The sequence below is a fragment of the Ischnura elegans genome, chromosome 4 (assembly GCF_921293095.1).
Source record: "Ischnura elegans chromosome 4, ioIscEleg1.1, whole genome shotgun sequence".
NCBI classification, from domain to species: domain Eukaryota; kingdom Metazoa; phylum Arthropoda; class Insecta; order Odonata; family Coenagrionidae; genus Ischnura; species Ischnura elegans.
The window spans coordinates 126,676,685-126,695,013 of record NC_060249.1 but is presented as its reverse complement, the minus strand read 5'-3'; the positions used below and the strand labels follow the sequence as shown (position 1 = coordinate 126,695,013).

At 37.7% G+C, this 18,329-nt stretch overlaps 1 protein-coding gene across 1 annotated transcript in view; it reads left to right on the top strand.

The window, feature by feature from the left end:
• The window catches only part of LOC124158024, a 104,287-nt gene extending 89,230 nt beyond the window's left edge, over positions 1–15,057 (top strand). Inside the window, exons 27-32 of the mRNA XM_046533170.1 lie at positions 1,488–1,659; positions 2,937–3,137; positions 3,931–4,065; positions 7,416–7,715; positions 12,067–12,134; positions 13,360–15,057. Coding sequence (XP_046389126.1) covers positions 1,488–1,659; positions 2,937–3,137; positions 3,931–4,065; positions 7,416–7,715; positions 12,067–12,134; positions 13,360–13,594 — 1,111 coding nt within the window. The 3' untranslated portion in view covers positions 13,595–15,057. The remainder of the gene's footprint in view (positions 1–1,487; positions 1,660–2,936; positions 3,138–3,930; positions 4,066–7,415; positions 7,716–12,066; positions 12,135–13,359) is intronic.
• The last annotated feature ends 3,272 nt before the right edge of the window (positions 15,058–18,329 follow it).

Sequence of the window (18,329 nt, the reverse complement as noted above, 5' to 3'; positions counted from 1 at the left end):
CTTTGAACAATTTGATCAAGTTGTAATGCAATTGTGCTCACTTATGTCACTTGCATTTACGTTGCTTTCTTAGTTAGTATGTATTAATATCAGCTCATTTATCTTCCATGACGTTTCATCGGAGGGCTTGCCTTGCCTCTTTCCATTTATGATTCACTCTCTAGCATGGTTCATACTAATGCACCTATCCAATTACACTCCACTTGCCTCCTTGCCATTTTGCATGCTTGCTCATTTTACATGCTTGCTCATTTTACATGCTCTCTGCCTTCTCTCCGTTGAGGCTTCTCTTTTTGTTCTCTGCCACTACAAGGAGATAATTGCTCTCAAATTGTCTTTCTTAATTTAAGAAACATATTGAATCCACTTTAAGTAATACTCTAACCTACAGTGGACTTCTTGCAGTGTAAGATATTGCGTTACAGTTGGATATGTACTTGTAAGGTAGTGATGCACACATCCATGCATGTATGTATATTAAACCTACAAATGCAGGGGATGGAGTTGGTTTGGTTGGAGTGCAGGCTTTCCATCTCATAGTCTCAAGGTCAATTCCTGGTGGTGACTGTGCTTGAGTGAGATGTAGCTTGATTTCCTCTCAATGCGTTGGGCAATATGTAGCACTGTGGAGCACTACACACATCCTTTTGGTGGCATGGAAAGGCATGGTTGCTTTTCATTCAGAGCAGGCCGAGGCTGATTCCAGGTTTCTTTTTAAACTGCCTTTTCTTATCTTTCCTCATGACTCATAGCATTTGAGCTGTTGGTCCCCATCTCCAAACTCTTATACTTATCAGGAATTTAAAAGCTGAGCTGATCTTTCTCAACCCAGTTGAGAGCCATTTTTTACATCAACTCAATTGACTCAACATTTTATAATTGATAAAATTCATTGCCAATAGCCTTCTATACCATAACTCAAATCCTGGCAGCAATGTGTGGAGATCAAAACTTAGATATGTATTGATAATTACTCTTAGTTTTCCCTGGAAATTTTTCAGAAAAGGTATGTACTTCGTTTAGAGAAATATAGCAATTGAATAGTTAAATTTAGAGGTGTTACCACCTATTTGTATTTGCTGTCAATAAAACATCCTATTAAGTAGTTATGCGCACGTATTTTACTAAACACCACTCCCAAATCAACCACTTCTTCAAAACTTTGACCTGTGTTTTGAAAAAGTGGGCTAGTTTTTTCCTTAACTTCACTTGACTTGAATTTAGTTTGGTTTTGTCTTTATTGGGAATGAAAGACAATTTGATACTTCCACAATTTATACCATACCAGGTGCAAGCTTTAAGTTACAATTTAATTTATATTTCTTAGTTATAGCTTCCTGCATAATTTATGAGTTATATTACTTAATGGCATGATTGCATAAAGCCATTTCATTCAAGTTCCAAAATTTTTTGTTTAATTTGTTTCATTTTTAGTATGGCCAGGTATAAGGCAGTGACTTATAAGAGAAATGTTTTATTTTTTGCAGTGATCGAACTCGCTTGACGTGTCCACTGTGTTCCAAGAAGAACTGGCAGCAGTTGGACAATGACCTCTGGAGGCTAGAGAAGTGGCTAGAATTTGCAGAAGGCACCCTCAGTGCCCTGGACCCTGTGCCTACCAACATTGAGCTGCTGGAAGATGCCATACAAGATCACAGGGTTAGTGAGCTGCATTTCCCATATCTTTTGCTATCATCCTTCTACATTTTAAAATTGCTTTCTATGCGCTGTCTACCTCGTCTCGGACTTGAACATCCACCTCAGCTCCTACATAAACAATGATAGCAAAACCTGAATTTTTTAACTTTAGCCCTAAATCTTGGCTAACACTGTTAGCTTTGTGGGTAGAGCGTTAAACTGTTGTCCAAGGGTCCTGTATTCAATTACTGGGTGGATGCTGTGAACAGCCCCAACATAAAGCCTGCAAATGTGAGGTGGCCCAGGGAAGCTGGCCCCTCTAGTCTGAATGTTGGTGGGTCAGCCTGAGATGAGCTATTTCCTCATCCAGCACATTTATTATCCATTAAGAGTTTGTTTTGATTTCCCTTGTTTGCTGTTTTCTTGTGTTAGGGATTTCTAATGCTTAAGCCCTTCAAACACTCCCCCACTGGGCTTTCTCTACTTCCTCCTGTCGTTTTGCTTGCCATCTCAGCTTAGAGAAAGATAAATTTGAGGCAGTAAACAAGTACCATGGATGTCTCGAAGAATGTTAAATCTGGTATCAAAAATTTACTGAGGAAATATATACACACTCTTAACAAGAAACGTAGTGACTTCAGGCATTCAATAGACTTGGAAATTGAACTAGCATATCGATGTCTAAGTTCTAACTACACGTTTCTCAAAAATGGCAGATTTTGAGGAGAGAAAAAAAACTATTAACATTTGTTACTTGCATGCTGAAATTAAAAACCAAAAGTTCATATAATTGAAAAAGAAGCATTCATTTGCAAACAAAGAGTTGTTTTTTGCTTGTATTTTACTTTTTTAATGTTATTACTCTTTGTTTAAGATGCCTATTTAAAACCGGCTGAATTTGAGATGTGTGAATTGTTAGAGCTTAGCCATCGATATTCAGGCATAAACTACTTGGCAATTCCAGACTGGATTGTGGCCTCATCACTATGAACTTGTGGGTTGACAAAATTTATTGACTCATCGGACATCGGGTTGTCTGAAATATTATTCTGGGTGGTGTTCTGCTAATTATCCTTGAGCTGGCTTGCATGCATTGGTCTCTTGGTGACTAATGTATGTACGTTTACCTCTGCAGCCCTCTGAGGAAACCTTAAGTACATATGCAAATTAATGCCTTCGTTGGCATGTAATTTGTTTCATAGCTTACTTTCATCTGTGTTTTTGGTATCAGCTTAACTCCTAATTGCTGTGAGAACCTTCTCACTATTTAAAGCTTAATCGTTTTCTTTGGTGAATAGGAATTCTTGATGAATCTAGATAGTCACAACAACATAGTGGTGTCCTTGAATATTGTGGGGAAGCATCTGGCTGACCACACGGAGGACACTTCCAAGGCCAATGAGTTGCGCAGTCGCCTTGAAGCAACCAACAAGAGGTGGGAATGTGTTTGTCAGGCTGCCGGGCGATGGCAAACAAAGCTTCAGACAGCTCTGATGGAGGTTGGTAGCAAGCTATGTATGCTTATAATTAGTCATATTTCATAATTATGGTAATTATAGATGCACATATGTGCTAGGACTGTCGTACCCACTAACATTTTGTTAACCATTTATAGGTTGGCATTTTTGAAATAATTGTTTCGGCCATTAGTTCAAACTTTTTTATGTTCTTTAATGTTCTTAAAACTTGTGCCTACATAATTCTGAAATTATATTTACATGTACACATCCACTCGTAGGAAATTAACCACGTGTTATTGACCATAATTATACTTACATGTGGTAAGCACAGTACAGCATATATTGTACCATTAATACAGTTAGTGATTTTATTTATATTTTCATGCATGTGAGCTGTATAGAATGAGAGTCAGAGAAATAATTTGGCCATTTTCTACTTGAAAATAATGAAGTTAAAACAATTTTACAAGTGCTATCTAGCTCCAAATGCACCTGTATTCTTACAGTTCAGAGAGATAAGTTCTAAGAGTGCAGTCTGTTGGCTTTGTATGTATTGGGTGGGCATAGTTTATTTAAGGAAGATTGTTGGAACTTCCTCTGCTGCATGTCATACACTGAATGGAAGTGATCGATTCAGTGCAGAGAGAAGGTTAAAAAAATTTTGGTGCGGAACAGAAAATTTTTCTTAGCCATGCTGCATAATTCATTTTGAAAATGAACTCATTTAATTTGCCATTATAGGAGTGAAAACAATTTTCTCTTTTGTTCTCATGGTCACAGTTGGCTTTCAAAGGGTGATTTGTATTTCAATAATTTTTCTTTGGTTTTGTAGAACCATGAATTTCACCAAACAATTGATGAATTAGTAAACTGGCTTGAGAAGACTGAAAACAGCATAAGGCAGACTGAACCTGTAGATCTTACCGAAGACCTCAACATCATTGAGGACAAGTATAATAGGTTCAAGGTATGTATGAATTGAATTTTCATGATCCACGTGGCTCCATTCTCATGCTCATACAGACATACATCAGAATGCCACTCTGCTAATTGTTTACAAAGAGTTTATTTTATTTATCATACATAAATTTACTACTCTGTGTTAATTATTGTGTTTTCTCATTAACTTTTTCTTTGGGCGTAAGTGTGACTACAAGACCCTTGCAAAAATGATTGAAAATTATTGTTTGCAAATTCTGAGTGAGGCATTAATACATTTCAGTGGGTTGTATGAGAAGGTAGAAATTATCCTAGAGCATATAGATTAGTGTTACACTTTCAAGTGTCACAGAAAAAAGATTATGCTTGATATTTATACTTATTTTGGTAATATGTAGGTTAGGCAAGCCAAAATTACTATGTTTAAAGGGAAAATGTGAAAATTATAACTTTCTAGGAAATTTTTTCCCTTCTTTGTTGATCCAAAAGCTCAATAAATCAACTCAAATATGTATTTTTTATATCTTGGGAACTATGAAATGCCCCCAATTTCATGGGAAAGGGTAGTGCTAAAGCTGCTTGTTGCTTGACATTCCCTCAACCATGTCTGCCTACAAAAAGATGTATTTTTACTCCTAGAAAATTGTGTTGTTATCAGGGATTGATGGATCCAGGATTATTTTGGATTCAGATTGGGATTGGATCCTTGATTTTTGGAACTGGATCTTTGGATATGTTCGGATCCAAATGCATTTTCAAATTCCTGCTATAAAACAAAGTCATTATTCAAGTTTCTTGTGGGTAAATACAATAAAATGAATGCTTTTTAGATTTTATTACACATTTTAATATTTTATTAATTAAAAATCATCTTTTTAAGCTTTCAAGTTATTTTTAAAAAACACATCTTTACTCGCCAGGATGTAAACTGTTAACGGTCTCAAGCATAATTTTAAAGAAGTGTTTGGAAATGAAAATAGGAAAAATCTTCAGATAAACCAATGACTGAATTCAAATTTTCCTCACGCGCATTCCCTCTGAATTTTGTCATTTTCTCATCGCATACTGACTTTTGTTTCGCCCGCAAATGCTTCAGTTGCCGTGAGGTGAATTTTGCACTTCCTCGCGATAGTTTCACGTCACAGTGCATGCACATGGTTCTCTTTAAGTCAATAAAAATATTTCTGCATGATGAAAGACGTTTTTATCGGTATATCATTAAATTAAATTGCTACTGTGCAATCTGCAACACAATTAACAGTGTTTAAAACAACATTAACGTCACGTGCGATGAGGTGTGGGAGCAACGAGGCGACCACTCAGCTAGAGGAAGGGGTGGGCAGCAGAAGCATGTAAAGGAGAGGTGGAGGGGAGGGAGTGCGCTCCCTCCGTCTTTCAAGCTACGAGGTGATGAATGAGGGAGTCAAGGACAAACATGTCAGCTTTTGTGATGTCGTTACCTTCAAAGCGAAGCCGGACAGCCGGGCGAGCTACGTGATATAAGCAGTTGGCGCTTCCAGTCCACTTCTTGTTTGATGGTGCTGATGCCACGCTTGTTTCTTTGAAAATTGTGCTGTTTGGACAGTGTCGCATATTGGTATAGTCTTATTGTAACTAAAAAACTTAAGGCCTTAAAAAACTTAAATATGTAAGAAATCCAACGCGTTTGGTTTCATTCTTTTTTGAACCTTGTGCATGTCATCCAAAATGTGGAAAACTATCGAGACATCTTCGGAAAGAACCCAGAAAGTCACTCACCTAGCATTTGTCCTCCAGAAACGGAGACTTGAAGCAGGTAGGACGAAAAAGGTCAGTGGGTGAGGTGGGGTGGGGATGAAACATACCACTAAGCTATCCAGGTTCTTTTTGATGATTGATTAACAATGATTGATTGTTCTTGTGTGACTTGATATTTTCCTTCGAAGATGATTATTTATGGTCTGCATAGTCTCGGAAAGCAAAAAATATCAGAGGAACAGGCTGATGGAGGGTGGAGGGTGATTTTTTGAAATCTGTATTGTAGTTACTTTTGACGCGGTTATTATCCTATGGCACCAAGATTCCTCCAATGCATGCTTGGGAAGAGTCACACTATGTGCCTGTCTTATTTGGCCTCAAAATTTTCCACGGAGGAAATTCTGTAACTTAACCACTACGAGAGCTTATAAACAAAATTATTCTTGAGTAAGACAAGCATCGCAGTGCAACGGTGCATGCGAAGAGAGGATCAAAGTTCTTACTGAAGTAACATTTACTGAAGTATTAATTGAAAATTTCGGATCCAGATCCGATGTGTTCAGCAAATTTGGATCCGAAGTATCCAGTGAAGAGTAATATCCGAGGATATTTGGATCCGAGGTATCCGATCCGACCATCCCTAGTTATTATAGCTTTATATTTTAGTTTGATGAATCTCTGCTTTCTCTATTGCTGATATTTCCATATGGAATCCATTTGACTTACTTTCTCCCATTTTTTAGTCTCTAAATGCACTTTAATCCCTTCTATCAGTATATTATTCACTCTGTAACCTGGTTCTATATTAAATATAATAAAGTAGTATTGTAAAGGTAGGGTATGTGCGGAGACGATTTATTATAAGGGGAGACCTTCAATCCCTTCAAGGAGACCACCCCACTAATTAAATACGCAATACTGTTTTCTTTCTCAAGGAAATAAGTCTTTATAATAACATTCAAACATACCAGCCTTTTTCACATAAGTAAAGTACACACTACCTATCTTATTATTTCATTAAGTACTATTATATGATTTGAAATAAATGATTGAGTGGTGGTGCAGAATAACCTGGCCGTCGACGCATCCTGTTTCTCAATTCTACTGCTGGATCCATGTTTAGGGCGGCCAAAATTATGATGCAAAAATAAAACTTTTTTTGTATCACTTGAATAATTTCTGTTTTAGAATTGGATTTTAAAATTTTTCTGTATCTGCAATACACCAAACTCATTTTGCCTCTGATAACAGAGTTAACTTATGTGGTAGCTCTAAAACTTTTTAAGGATATTAAGTTGTACGACTTCAATAGAATAGTCCTGTATGATCACCATTTCATGTAAAAGGTTTTGATTACATTTGTATTTATTCTACTGGTAGATACTCGGGTAACAATTGCCTATGTTATAACTTTTCATGTACATGCTCTCTTTTTGCATCCATTCTCTTGAAAAACCAAATATTGAAGTTCAGATGTAAGGTGATAGATATCAAACCTTTATTGGAGAGACTGATGGACTTATAAATGTCCACATGCTAAAGAGCAATAAAATTTTGTTTACAAGTATGAACCTTATAGATAAATGAAAAATTGTTCATCTCATCGTCACCAAAGAGCTTGTCACTTGTGCACTTTCACAGGAACTTTTGGCTGACTTGGAGAAATGTGAGCCTAGGGTGTTGTCCCTTCAAGAGGCTGCTGACCACTTGCTTAAGCAGAGTCCTGCCCAAAGTTCTGCTGAATTACCTCCAGAGGCATCAGGCAGGCACACAGCGTGGGAAAGACTGACCAATCTGAGACTTCGCCTCCAGTCCCTGCGTCGAATCTGTCGTGTGTATGTCCTCAAACTTGGTGCTGTGCTTGGCAGGGACCCATCAGAACTTGGCATTGCGGGTGTGAGCACTCTGGGAGCTCAGGGATTGTCACGGCTCTCTCAAGAGGTGAGCATTGAGTTATCTGGAAGGGGCTCTGGGGGAGGAATTGTTGAATTAGGGATAAGGCCCGTATTCTTATTGGACCGTGTAGGCCCAACCGACCCTGGATACTTCATCAGCCCCTACATGAACCGATCTAGCCCTAAATATGCCACATCAATCCCTACATATGGCCATTTTTGGAACTAAACGGGTCCTACTTGATGTAGGGTACCTGAACCAGCCCTACACCCCACAAAAACATGACGGCCATTTTCTGTCTGCTGATCAATTCAATTAAAGAATCTACACTATATTGCATATTAAGGGAGAGGAGCTAACACAAACTATTTTAAAATTTATAGAAACACAGCAGAAAGGTAATAAGACTACCACATTATACCCATAAAGTGAAATAAATAATAAAATTGGCTGAAGTATAATAAAGTGGCATATATGACTTTGTTTCTGTGAATATATACATATTAATATTTTTTAGATTTTCTTTTTCTCTTGCCTTGACCTCTTTTAATTAATGATGAAAAATTAATGGAGTATTGGTCGTATAATGATATTAATATTTTTCGCGTTTTGTACTTGGTACACTTTTGAGAAACCAATACTTTGTTTACATATAACCATAGAAAACATATTTTCAATCCGCTATTTGCCTCATAATAAACTTAAGTACCTTCGGAAGGTAAAAGCAAATGACGAACCTTGATGATGCTACTGATAATGATGATGTAAGTTCCCATGTCAATAATCATATTTGCCCCATGCTTATCACTATCTTGAACAGACTGCTTTTGAAGTAATTTAAAGACAAAATGGTTCTCTTTTGGCTCGATACGAGAGTATTTGAAGTGATAATTAATGTACCTACATGACCTGGCGGATGACACCGGTTGTTTATTTACCTTGAGCCTTTGCCCTAACAATACGCCCAAAAATTATTAGAAGTCTTTTCTTAGTTAGGTCCCGTTATGCAACCATAGTGGAAAATTGGCACTGTGCCATCATCAATGTCATTTCAGAGAACTTTACGGTGAAATCACCCCCCACCACCTATGTAGGGTTTACTGAGAAACGCCTCTTGTTATGTGGGGACGGATACATGGCATCGACTAAGAATACGGGCCTAAGTTGGTGGATGGAGTTGGAAAGAATTTGTGGGGTTTATTTGGAGGTGTTTCTATGGGGTTCTTATGTCGGGGATACGCCTAGTTCATATGCACCTCATCTACGAAACATTTGGGGATGTTTGAATGCCTCACCCCCTTTCCTGGATGCTACACCCTTCGGCTGAAGTATTTGGTATTGTCCCAGCTTCATAAAATCTATCAACTCATATTAGGTACTCATATGTTTCGTAGAAGGTATCTCTCAATGAAGAACAATGGAAGTCTTATTGTATCTAATTAGTCTGCTTGAGAAAAGTAGTTTTAAGTGATCCAGGAGACCCACATGTTGCAAACTTCCCTTATTGAATGGCAATAGATTTTGGCAGTAGTAGATATCATTAGGGTAGAGCTCTTAATAATAATTGGTGGCGCCTGCTTGAAAACCTGTTCTCAGCCTGGGAGAGTCTATGTGGATTCGCTGCTGGGAGAGAGAGGTGGAAGGGATAATTCTCTTTTGGGACCCCATGGGGAACACTTGTACTTGCTGCCAACCATGTGGAATTCGATCCCATAAGAGAAATAGCTCTAAATGATCCCTCTTGGATTGCCCACCCTAACAACTCTGCCTTCTTGAGGCTTGGTGTGGAAGAAAACTTAAGCCTTCCCCTCCAAACTACAGTGGTCACTTTGCCCCCATCAACCCAGCGTTCTGCACATTTGCGCGCATGTGCCAGGAACTTGTAACAGCTACATCATTTCATTTCATAGCAAAATGGTTTTCTCAGTGTCCCTCCTATGCTATCAAATTGAAATCATTTGCCTTGAGATCTGGTTGAATTAATATCATGTTGCTAAGACTAGGTGCTGAGTTATTTAATTATAATTAGGGATGGATGGATCCAGGATTTTTTTTGGATCCGGATTTGGATCAGATCCTTGATTTTCGGAGCCGGATCTTTCGGATTGGGTATTTTCAAATCCGAATTCCTGCTATTAAACGAAGTAATTATGTATACAACTTTATTCTGCGTGCATACAATCAAAGGAATGCTTTTTAGATACGCATTATAATATTTTTATAAATTAAAAATCATTTTTATAGGCTTTAAAGTTGTTTTTTAAAAACATCTTTACATGCTCAGGACCTAAATTGTTACGCTTGGGTTTGGATATGAAAATAGGAAAAATCTTCGGATGAACCACTGACCAGTGGCCTTATGGGGTGTTGCATTCACGGAAGCCATTGTTTAAAATTTCGGATCCAGATCCGATGTCTTCCGCGACTTTGGATCCGATGTATCCGATGAAGGGAATCCAATATACATGGATATTTGGATCCGAGGAATCCGATCCGACCATCCCTAATTATAATGCATCTTGGCGTCAATACATGCAAATGTGTATAAAGTGCACTTCATAGTGGATTATTTTGCAATAAATTTAGGGCCCTTTGGGCATGGGTTTGCGTTATTTTGAAGTAACCAAATTTTAACTAGTGAATGTTAACTTCATTCATGCCTTTATGAGGCTTGAGGAAAACATGAATTTCCAATTTCTGAAAAATGAGGGCCAGCTACGAGTAGGTATGTATTTTGGTGAATACGACAGAATATTTGGGGAATGTGTTTTTGGTGGAGGACCTATAAAGGAATTATGTGGTGGAGCTAAGCCTGTCAATGCATTCAAAAGGTATTGAATTTGAAAATGGACTTCAGTATGTATAAGTTCTCTCCTTTTAACTTTAGAAGCTCCTGTGGGAAAACTAGAAATTATGAGATGATTCAATTAGGTATGCAGGGTTCAACTGAAAGGAAAGTTGGTATGCCTTTGATAGAAATTAATGGGCATTGGTCAATAAGAAGTGTTTTTTAAAATTTATTAATGAACTTGTAACCCTTAGAGTTTCCAAATGATGAATTTCTTGTATGCGATTTTAAATACTGCATTTCTCAAGTCAACATAGTGCCATCAATTTTTGTTAAAATTATTTTGGGCTATAATCTAAATGTATAAGGCAATGTAAAATGGCAGTCCTTACTACAGCTTTTTTAATGAATAAGGTGCTTTTGATCTTATGATAGTGTTAAAATTAAGTTCAAAAAGTAGTTGAAATCATATTTCATGATGAAATATTTAACAAGGCTCAAGTATGATGCAGGTAAGTGCTGTCCTCTCTTGATATATATCTTGGGGCATAATTCTGAAGAGCTCTTGATTTTATTTTTACTATCAGTGTGCAAACACCTCGAGTACATTCTTTGCTGTGCCATTCATTTTGAAGTTGCACTTGATGATGTTACAGTTTTCTCTATTTTTTTATTTCCTAAATTCACGTGGGCTGGAGAATGCTAGAGGAGATTAAAAAATGTTGATTTTGGAGAAAGGGAAAGTTTGCCTCTGATGAAACCAATGCTACATTCTTATTACACTGTATATAAGAGTGCTTTTTTGGGTGGAAATGTCTGATCAGCTGAATTGCTTGTCTTTGACATAGCTCATCAGGGAAAGGGAGGAATGGGTGGGAGGGGGCAGTTTTTTGTTGGACATTTATACCATTGCTGCCACAGATACTTAGTTGGGGAAAGAAGGAACAGTTGTAGGGACAACTTTTGTTGGTTCACAATTAGTTGGCCGTGAACTAGATTAGCTGGCGTTAGCGGCAAGGAGGAGGGGTTTTTCAGGTTGCCCCTTGAATCTGTCCTCAAGGCATACCATACTTTACTGGTTTGAATTGGAAATGGTAAAAGCCAATTGAAACCATAGAAAATCAGTCTTCAATTTAATAATGGAGTGAGAGCAGAAAATTGAAATTTACTCATTACATAATTGAACTGACGTGACTTTAATTTAGGTATATGTAAACCTATCCTTAAAACAAATCATGCGTACATCTATATCTGATCCTTTGGAATTTTTTAAATTGTCATCCTATTTTTTTGAAGTGGCATTGATGGGTTCTTTCCAAGGCTTAACTTAAGGTAATGATTTGGCCATGATTTCTCTAGAAGGAGAGGTGAAGAAATTTCTTCATTAAGTAGAATGCACATCAGGTCTTCTTGCAATGTTGTAGTTGAAGCTGCGCTGGTTGTGCGAATTACGTAAATGCATGGTTTTATATCTTGCTTGATGGCAGAGATTTGTTTTTATTTAAATGATATTATCTCTGAGCACCTTTTATTTCTCAATGTTGCATTCTTTCACGAATTAGCAGTCGTATTTTTTGTGTATTCACCATTTTATCCTCTCTCTGCCAGCTTCTGGATCAAGCACCTGGCCGAACACAACTTCAAGGTACCATCCCTCCAGAACAGCAGCACACAAAGTAAATATTATTATTATTATAATTTTTAAGTGAGGATTAGCATTGGTACCGTTTGCAAGTAAATTTAATATTCATAAATTTTTGCAGATTTGACATTTGGATATTTAGTGTCTTACTTCTACTCATGCTCACTCTACTGTTAATTATTTGCTGTCAGCTTTCTCCCCCAATGCTTGTACTTGCATGTTACTCGGTGATTATGTGCATGGTTTGTAGTGTTACTTACCTCATTTTTAAAATTATTGATTCTTAATAAAATATTATAAATTCTTCCCTTTTTTCAGTATTAATTAAAACTTAATTTTTAGTGTATAATGAGATGTATTAATCCAGTTAGCTTGAATACTTGATGTGAATGACCTATTGAACTTAATAATCAATGGAAGCAACTAATTTTATCATTTCATGTAAACTTGTTTCATTTTATCACCGACTGTTGACAGTCTACTCCTTGTGACACCTCACAAAGTTAAGATTCATTATTTGCTTATTCACGTCCCCATTTTATGCATGTTTCTCAGCATTAAATTGGATGCTAAAACATGGGCGTACCCGGCGAGGACCCCCCCGCCCCCCCCCCCCCCCAGAAGCAAAAATTGCAAATGTCTTTAAGGAAAATCATATTTTTTCAAGCAAATAATTTTAAAAACTAATGAAGAGCTGTTACAGTTTCCTTAAAATGTTGATTTCATTCACCCTTTCCATGCTTAAATCTTACCTACAACTTGAACAACCATGGCTTGACCCTCCTAGTTTTCATTCTGGGTACGCCCTTGTGTTAGAAGAGAAGTACTAGTCATGATGTGTTTATAGTGTACACTGCTTGGAGAATATTAGGATTTGAGAGCTTTGAATAGCTGTGTATCTGTTTACTTTTCTTGGACTCGTCTGGAAGATCCATGTCTTAAGATTGTTTTCTGTTTGCCATTATTTTCCTTTTCTCATTTCTTTGTCTTCTTTAAATTAGATTGGCATGCATTGACTGATATTTGAAATGTTAGTTGTATGGTATAAGGATAATGCATCATGTTTGCTTGACTTTTGAAATGAATTTTTGCTTGACTGAGTTCTAGTGAAAAGCCATTCTTTTAATAGAAAAATACTATTGATGGTTGGAGAAAATATTCTTTTGGTTTTGCCGTGAGTGTGGCTGCTTCCTCAAGAGGGGAGTTGGGGGCATCTCTGCAGGGGCTTGCCTTACCTTGTTCGCTTGCTCGATTTGCAGTGGCCCTGGAGGTGAGGAGGATGAGGATCGCACCATTCTCTCCAGAAGCTATCGGTTCCTTGGACGGGTGCTGAGGGCATCGTTGCCCATCCAGGCGGCTCTCATGCTGCTGCTTGTTGGTGTGGCGTCGCTGGTTCCTAATGCGGAGGAGGATTATTCGTGTGCCCTGGCAAACAACTTTGCACGAAGCTTTGAGCCAATGCTCACATATCCTGATGGGCCACCTCCAGTCTGAAGGGTGCGTCATAGATGAGAATTGTGATGAGAAATGGTATGGTTGTGAACAGGAAACTTTGGTGCTCTTTTTTAAATTTAGGAGATGGATATTTATTTTGTTACACGACTGATGATTAAAGACATTTTGACTGCTGGAGAATGATTCTGTGAGTGTTGACTAGTTAATATGGTTGAACTGCATTTATTTGTGACCATAACAAAAGAACATTGAATTTCAATTGATATAGCTCCTGTTTGTGGGTCTTGCAATCTCTTATTTTCTACAGTGCCTGTCCATCGTCCCCACAATATGGACTGTGGCCTTTTGAAACATTTGTCTGATTTTGTTATATATTTTATGTTGATGGTGAACGAGAATGGCCAACAAATAATAATTGCTCTTTGTTAAACTCTGAATGAGAACATTACCATGGGTTATCTTATTTGTTGCCTGCTATTGCGACTGAGAATGGGAACAAATCAAGAATTTTAAGATATATCTGCTACTATTGCTCTCTGTGAGTGTTTCAAATCTGTTACTCCCCTTTTCCCCTTTTCATTGTTTTCTGGTGATTCGTTTTCACTTCCTCTCATAATTACCTTTGGAGACGGATTTCTTTTAAACCTCAAGTGTCCCACAGTGTTTAATTCTAGATAAATGGAAATTTATTGACGTGTTGTCCATGTGTACTCAAAATGGATATGCTATGTTTGGAATTTATTGAAAACATACATCTGAGGGATATCTTCTCTAGTTATTATATGAAAATTTTGATTTTTATACGTGTTAGGATTTTATTTTCATTGAATGTAAATACATCATTTGAATGTTGGTTTTATCATCATGTAACACTTGTTATTCTATTGGGAAGTTACCTGATTTCAAAATGGTGCTATTAATTGGAGTTTATGCCTATCCAAAAAAGGGTAGTAATCTGCATTACATTTCATAATTTGGTGTAGCTAGTTGCGAAATGGAAATTGAAGGCTAGTCCTGTGGCACAAAGACTGCTTTGGAGTAAATATATTATCATTATACTAAAAAAACGTAATACAACACTGCATTTTCATGGTCTTGTTTTGATAGGCATCTAAGTTTCATTGTCTATCAGCAAGACTACAAATTTTGTGCAGTATGCCTTAAAGATTTTAAATTTGTGCCGCTATTTTGGTACTTGTTGTAATTGTATGGACTCTAAAAAGTGCCACCTTAATGCTGAAAAAACTCACTTTTAGGTCTCTAATGTAAGCGTAATATTCAGATGGAATTGGCGTGTATCTTAAAAAGAAACTGTGCAAATGCGTGTTGTGTACATTGTTTTCAGAAGCCAAGAGGAAAAGAAAAAATTGTGCTTTTATAATACTTACCTTATGTAACTTGCTAAATAAAACTTCCGCCGCTAAGTTCTATGGTATTTTTATAAAGGAATGCTTGTAAGGTGTGGATTTCATCATGAGGGAATAAAATTCTCTTAGATTTCACCTGGTATTTTATTCTTCAAGCCCAGTCATTTCATGTGGAACAGTGCGCAACCACGGCCATAATTGCTGCAGGGTTATTCCACTAATCGTATGGCAGGGCCATAAGTCGAAATTGACCATAACTATGGCCTCGAGACATACGTATTGCCTTGAGCGATTCTACTGTGAGCGAAAGGCCACAAGTTCGGCGGTAGCTATGGCCCAAAGGCCGTAATACTGTGGCCTGCCGAGGAGGCCATCACAGCATGGGCCATACGAAATAACATTGCTCACCTAAGGAGTTATAAAAGAAATTTACAAAGTGTCATCGATTATATAGCGATTGTTTCAAGAAATATATGAATATTGCAGGGTAGCACATACGGATTGAACGGGCATTGGCTAGACATATAAAAGAAAGTCGTCGATTTCATCTGGAAAGGAGGAGGATACAGAATATAATTCGTTCATCAATCCGTTCGCATAGGATGATGATATTTTCATTAAATATTTCTGCACGTCAAAAGAAGTTGTTACTTTTTAAGTAGATGTAATGGATGGAATAAAATTTTGCTTTTAGTTAAAAAGTTAGAAATACTTTTTAAATGGATGCTCTGTTGAAGTGAACAGAGGAAGGGGCTTCTATTTGCTTTCTGTGCTACATTTGCTAGTAGATTTCTTACTTATTTTTTTTTTAAAGCTGTAGGTAACTTGAAATATTCGCTATGAAATGTTTTATATTTTAAGATTCTCGTTGCTTTATGGTTCACGAGGGAGGATATCAAAGAAACATAGGGCAAGACATTTTTTTGGTAGTAAGGCAATCTTCAGTAAGGTGATGCGTAAAGGACAAATGCCATCCACAAGAATGCCGTACAAGAAAAGAATGACCATATAATTAATTTTTATCCATGTTGGAACAACTTCCTCCTCAAAAAATGACTAGTGTTTAAAAAATGTGAACCCAACTTATAGTACCAATTTAAATTCTCATACTCTCCTACAAGGGCGTTTTAGACTTTTGGCGGGGCCATACGATATGGCGCCTCGAGATTGGAATAGTGTAGGCTGTAACTTTGGGTCAGCATACGAAACTTGAGGCTGGCCATATGCATGCCCTGTTTAGCAGAATAGCCCTGCTGAATTGCACTTAAAAATTGTTTAAAGCGGCCGCGTTTAAGTCAACGAAATTGTTACATTAGACCCACGTGACCCACTCAAGATTTTCCTGCAACAAGTTATCCAATACCGCTGTCTAATGCGTCGCGGTGAGTCACCGGAATTACTGCTCGGCATTGACGCGTGCCGGGCGCGTGAGCTTGTATTTCCGCTCTTCCGCGGCCGCGTTAAATTTCTTTCCGCACATTTTTAATTGATATTATCTAATTCTTCACGTGAGGAAGCGCCCCATTCTAAATATTTCAGGATTGATACATGGGAATCAAGAGAGGCTGTGATATATTTAACGCCAAATTCTCGCGGAGAAATCACTACAGTGCGCGATATTATGCGGATGCGTTATGCGCGAGACTGAACGAGCCAATTGACCTTGGAATCGTAATGAGATAGAGCAAATGAACGTCGGCAGCGTTAAACGATGAAGGCTTAGGCTTTAATAGATTGTGACTCATTAGATGTGATTTTTTTCGCTAATCCACTTAAAATCGCAAAAAACGCGAAATTTCGTTTTTACTCACCAATTTCGCGTTATTTCGTGTTATTTCGCGATATCGCGTCTCGCGAAATTCACCATCATAGTGGTTTCATTTCTTCCTAAAGTTCGTTTTAAAAAAAGTACGTGATTTCGATATTACGGAAAATCTTTGCGGTGTTAATATGTTACAATTTTTGCCGATTAGCTATAACTATGGCAGAAATTAATCAAGTGTTACTGAAATTTGTTTTCAATTTCATTCTAATAAATTAGACAAATATGATTGGAAAAACGCTCTTCAGTTCAGGGAAGTCTGTCATTTCAAACAAAAGCTTGCCTGGGGCAAATCTGCAAAACAAGTTAAAAACCGAAGTTAGAATTTGTTTCTGCGTTATTGCACTTGAATAAGTCTATGAATTCAGACTACAACAAAGTAGAAATGAAATACCAGGTAAATGCAACGATGGTGAGGATTTCAGCATTCTATGGCTTCAGTCTTCTCCTTTTTTCTATTGAAGCTCAGTGGAGCGCCGAATATCGGACAATCGGTCCGCTAATATGTAGCACCTCCTCTCTTCCTATCCTTTCTGTTCCTTCCCCTCTTTCCCCAGCTGATAGTGCTAGTGGTGCTTTCAGCCAGCGGCCGTGTTTAAGTCTACAAAATTCTTACTTCAGGCCCACACTTCAGTTTTTCTTGCATCAAGTTTCCAGTAATGCTGTCTACTGCGTCACGGAGAGTGCCGGGTGTGTGAGACAAGACGACTTTTGTGCCGGCTGAGATGTCTGAAAGTGGTTTCATTGCAGCGCTGTGCGCATTTCACGCCGAAGGCGGCGAATTGAAATGGGCGTACAGTGGTCCCAAATCGAAAGAAGCTGGCCAAAATTAATAACGTCGTAATTTTACCTAAATTAGCAACAAAACTGGTAGTTCCCTACTGATTTTGATCGCCTGAATCTGATTTTAGTATTATTTTTACGCTATCTCTTCATTTTAGCATTTTTTGAGCTGTTATTATTTAAACAATTTTTAGAAAATATCGATATAGATGTCATAGCGATTGGCGATAAATTGTTGTTGATGGAGAACTTAAAAGAATATAATTTTAAGGCAAAAGATGTATATATTTTCGTTAAAAGCCATGATAGAACTTACGACTTGAAATTTACGAGATTCGAACCCGCGACCATCAGCATAGTCGGAGATATACCGAAATCGGAAAAAAACTACTCAGACCTATTCAGTTTTGGGTTCCATGTGTTTGATAAGTCACATGAGATCAAATAATTGACTGATATTATGCGCATTGAGGAGCTGGGGTGCGAATCGCCCCACTATGCTTTTATTGTACAGAGCATTGGTGCGCACGAAATTAGACTACGGATGTTTCGTCTACTCCTCTGCCCGTGAGACTTACTTGAGACCATTGAACACGGTTCACAATGCGGGGCTTCGATTGCGGCAACTGGAGCTTTCAGGCCTTCTCCGGTCTTGAGTGTATACTCAGATGCTGGAGAGCCCCCGTTGACTGCACGCCAAAACATCCTCATGTGCAACTATATTGCTAAAATTCTAACAGTGAGAGGGCACCCTAGTTTTAATAATATTTTTAATCTAAGTTTTATTAATATTTTTAACAGG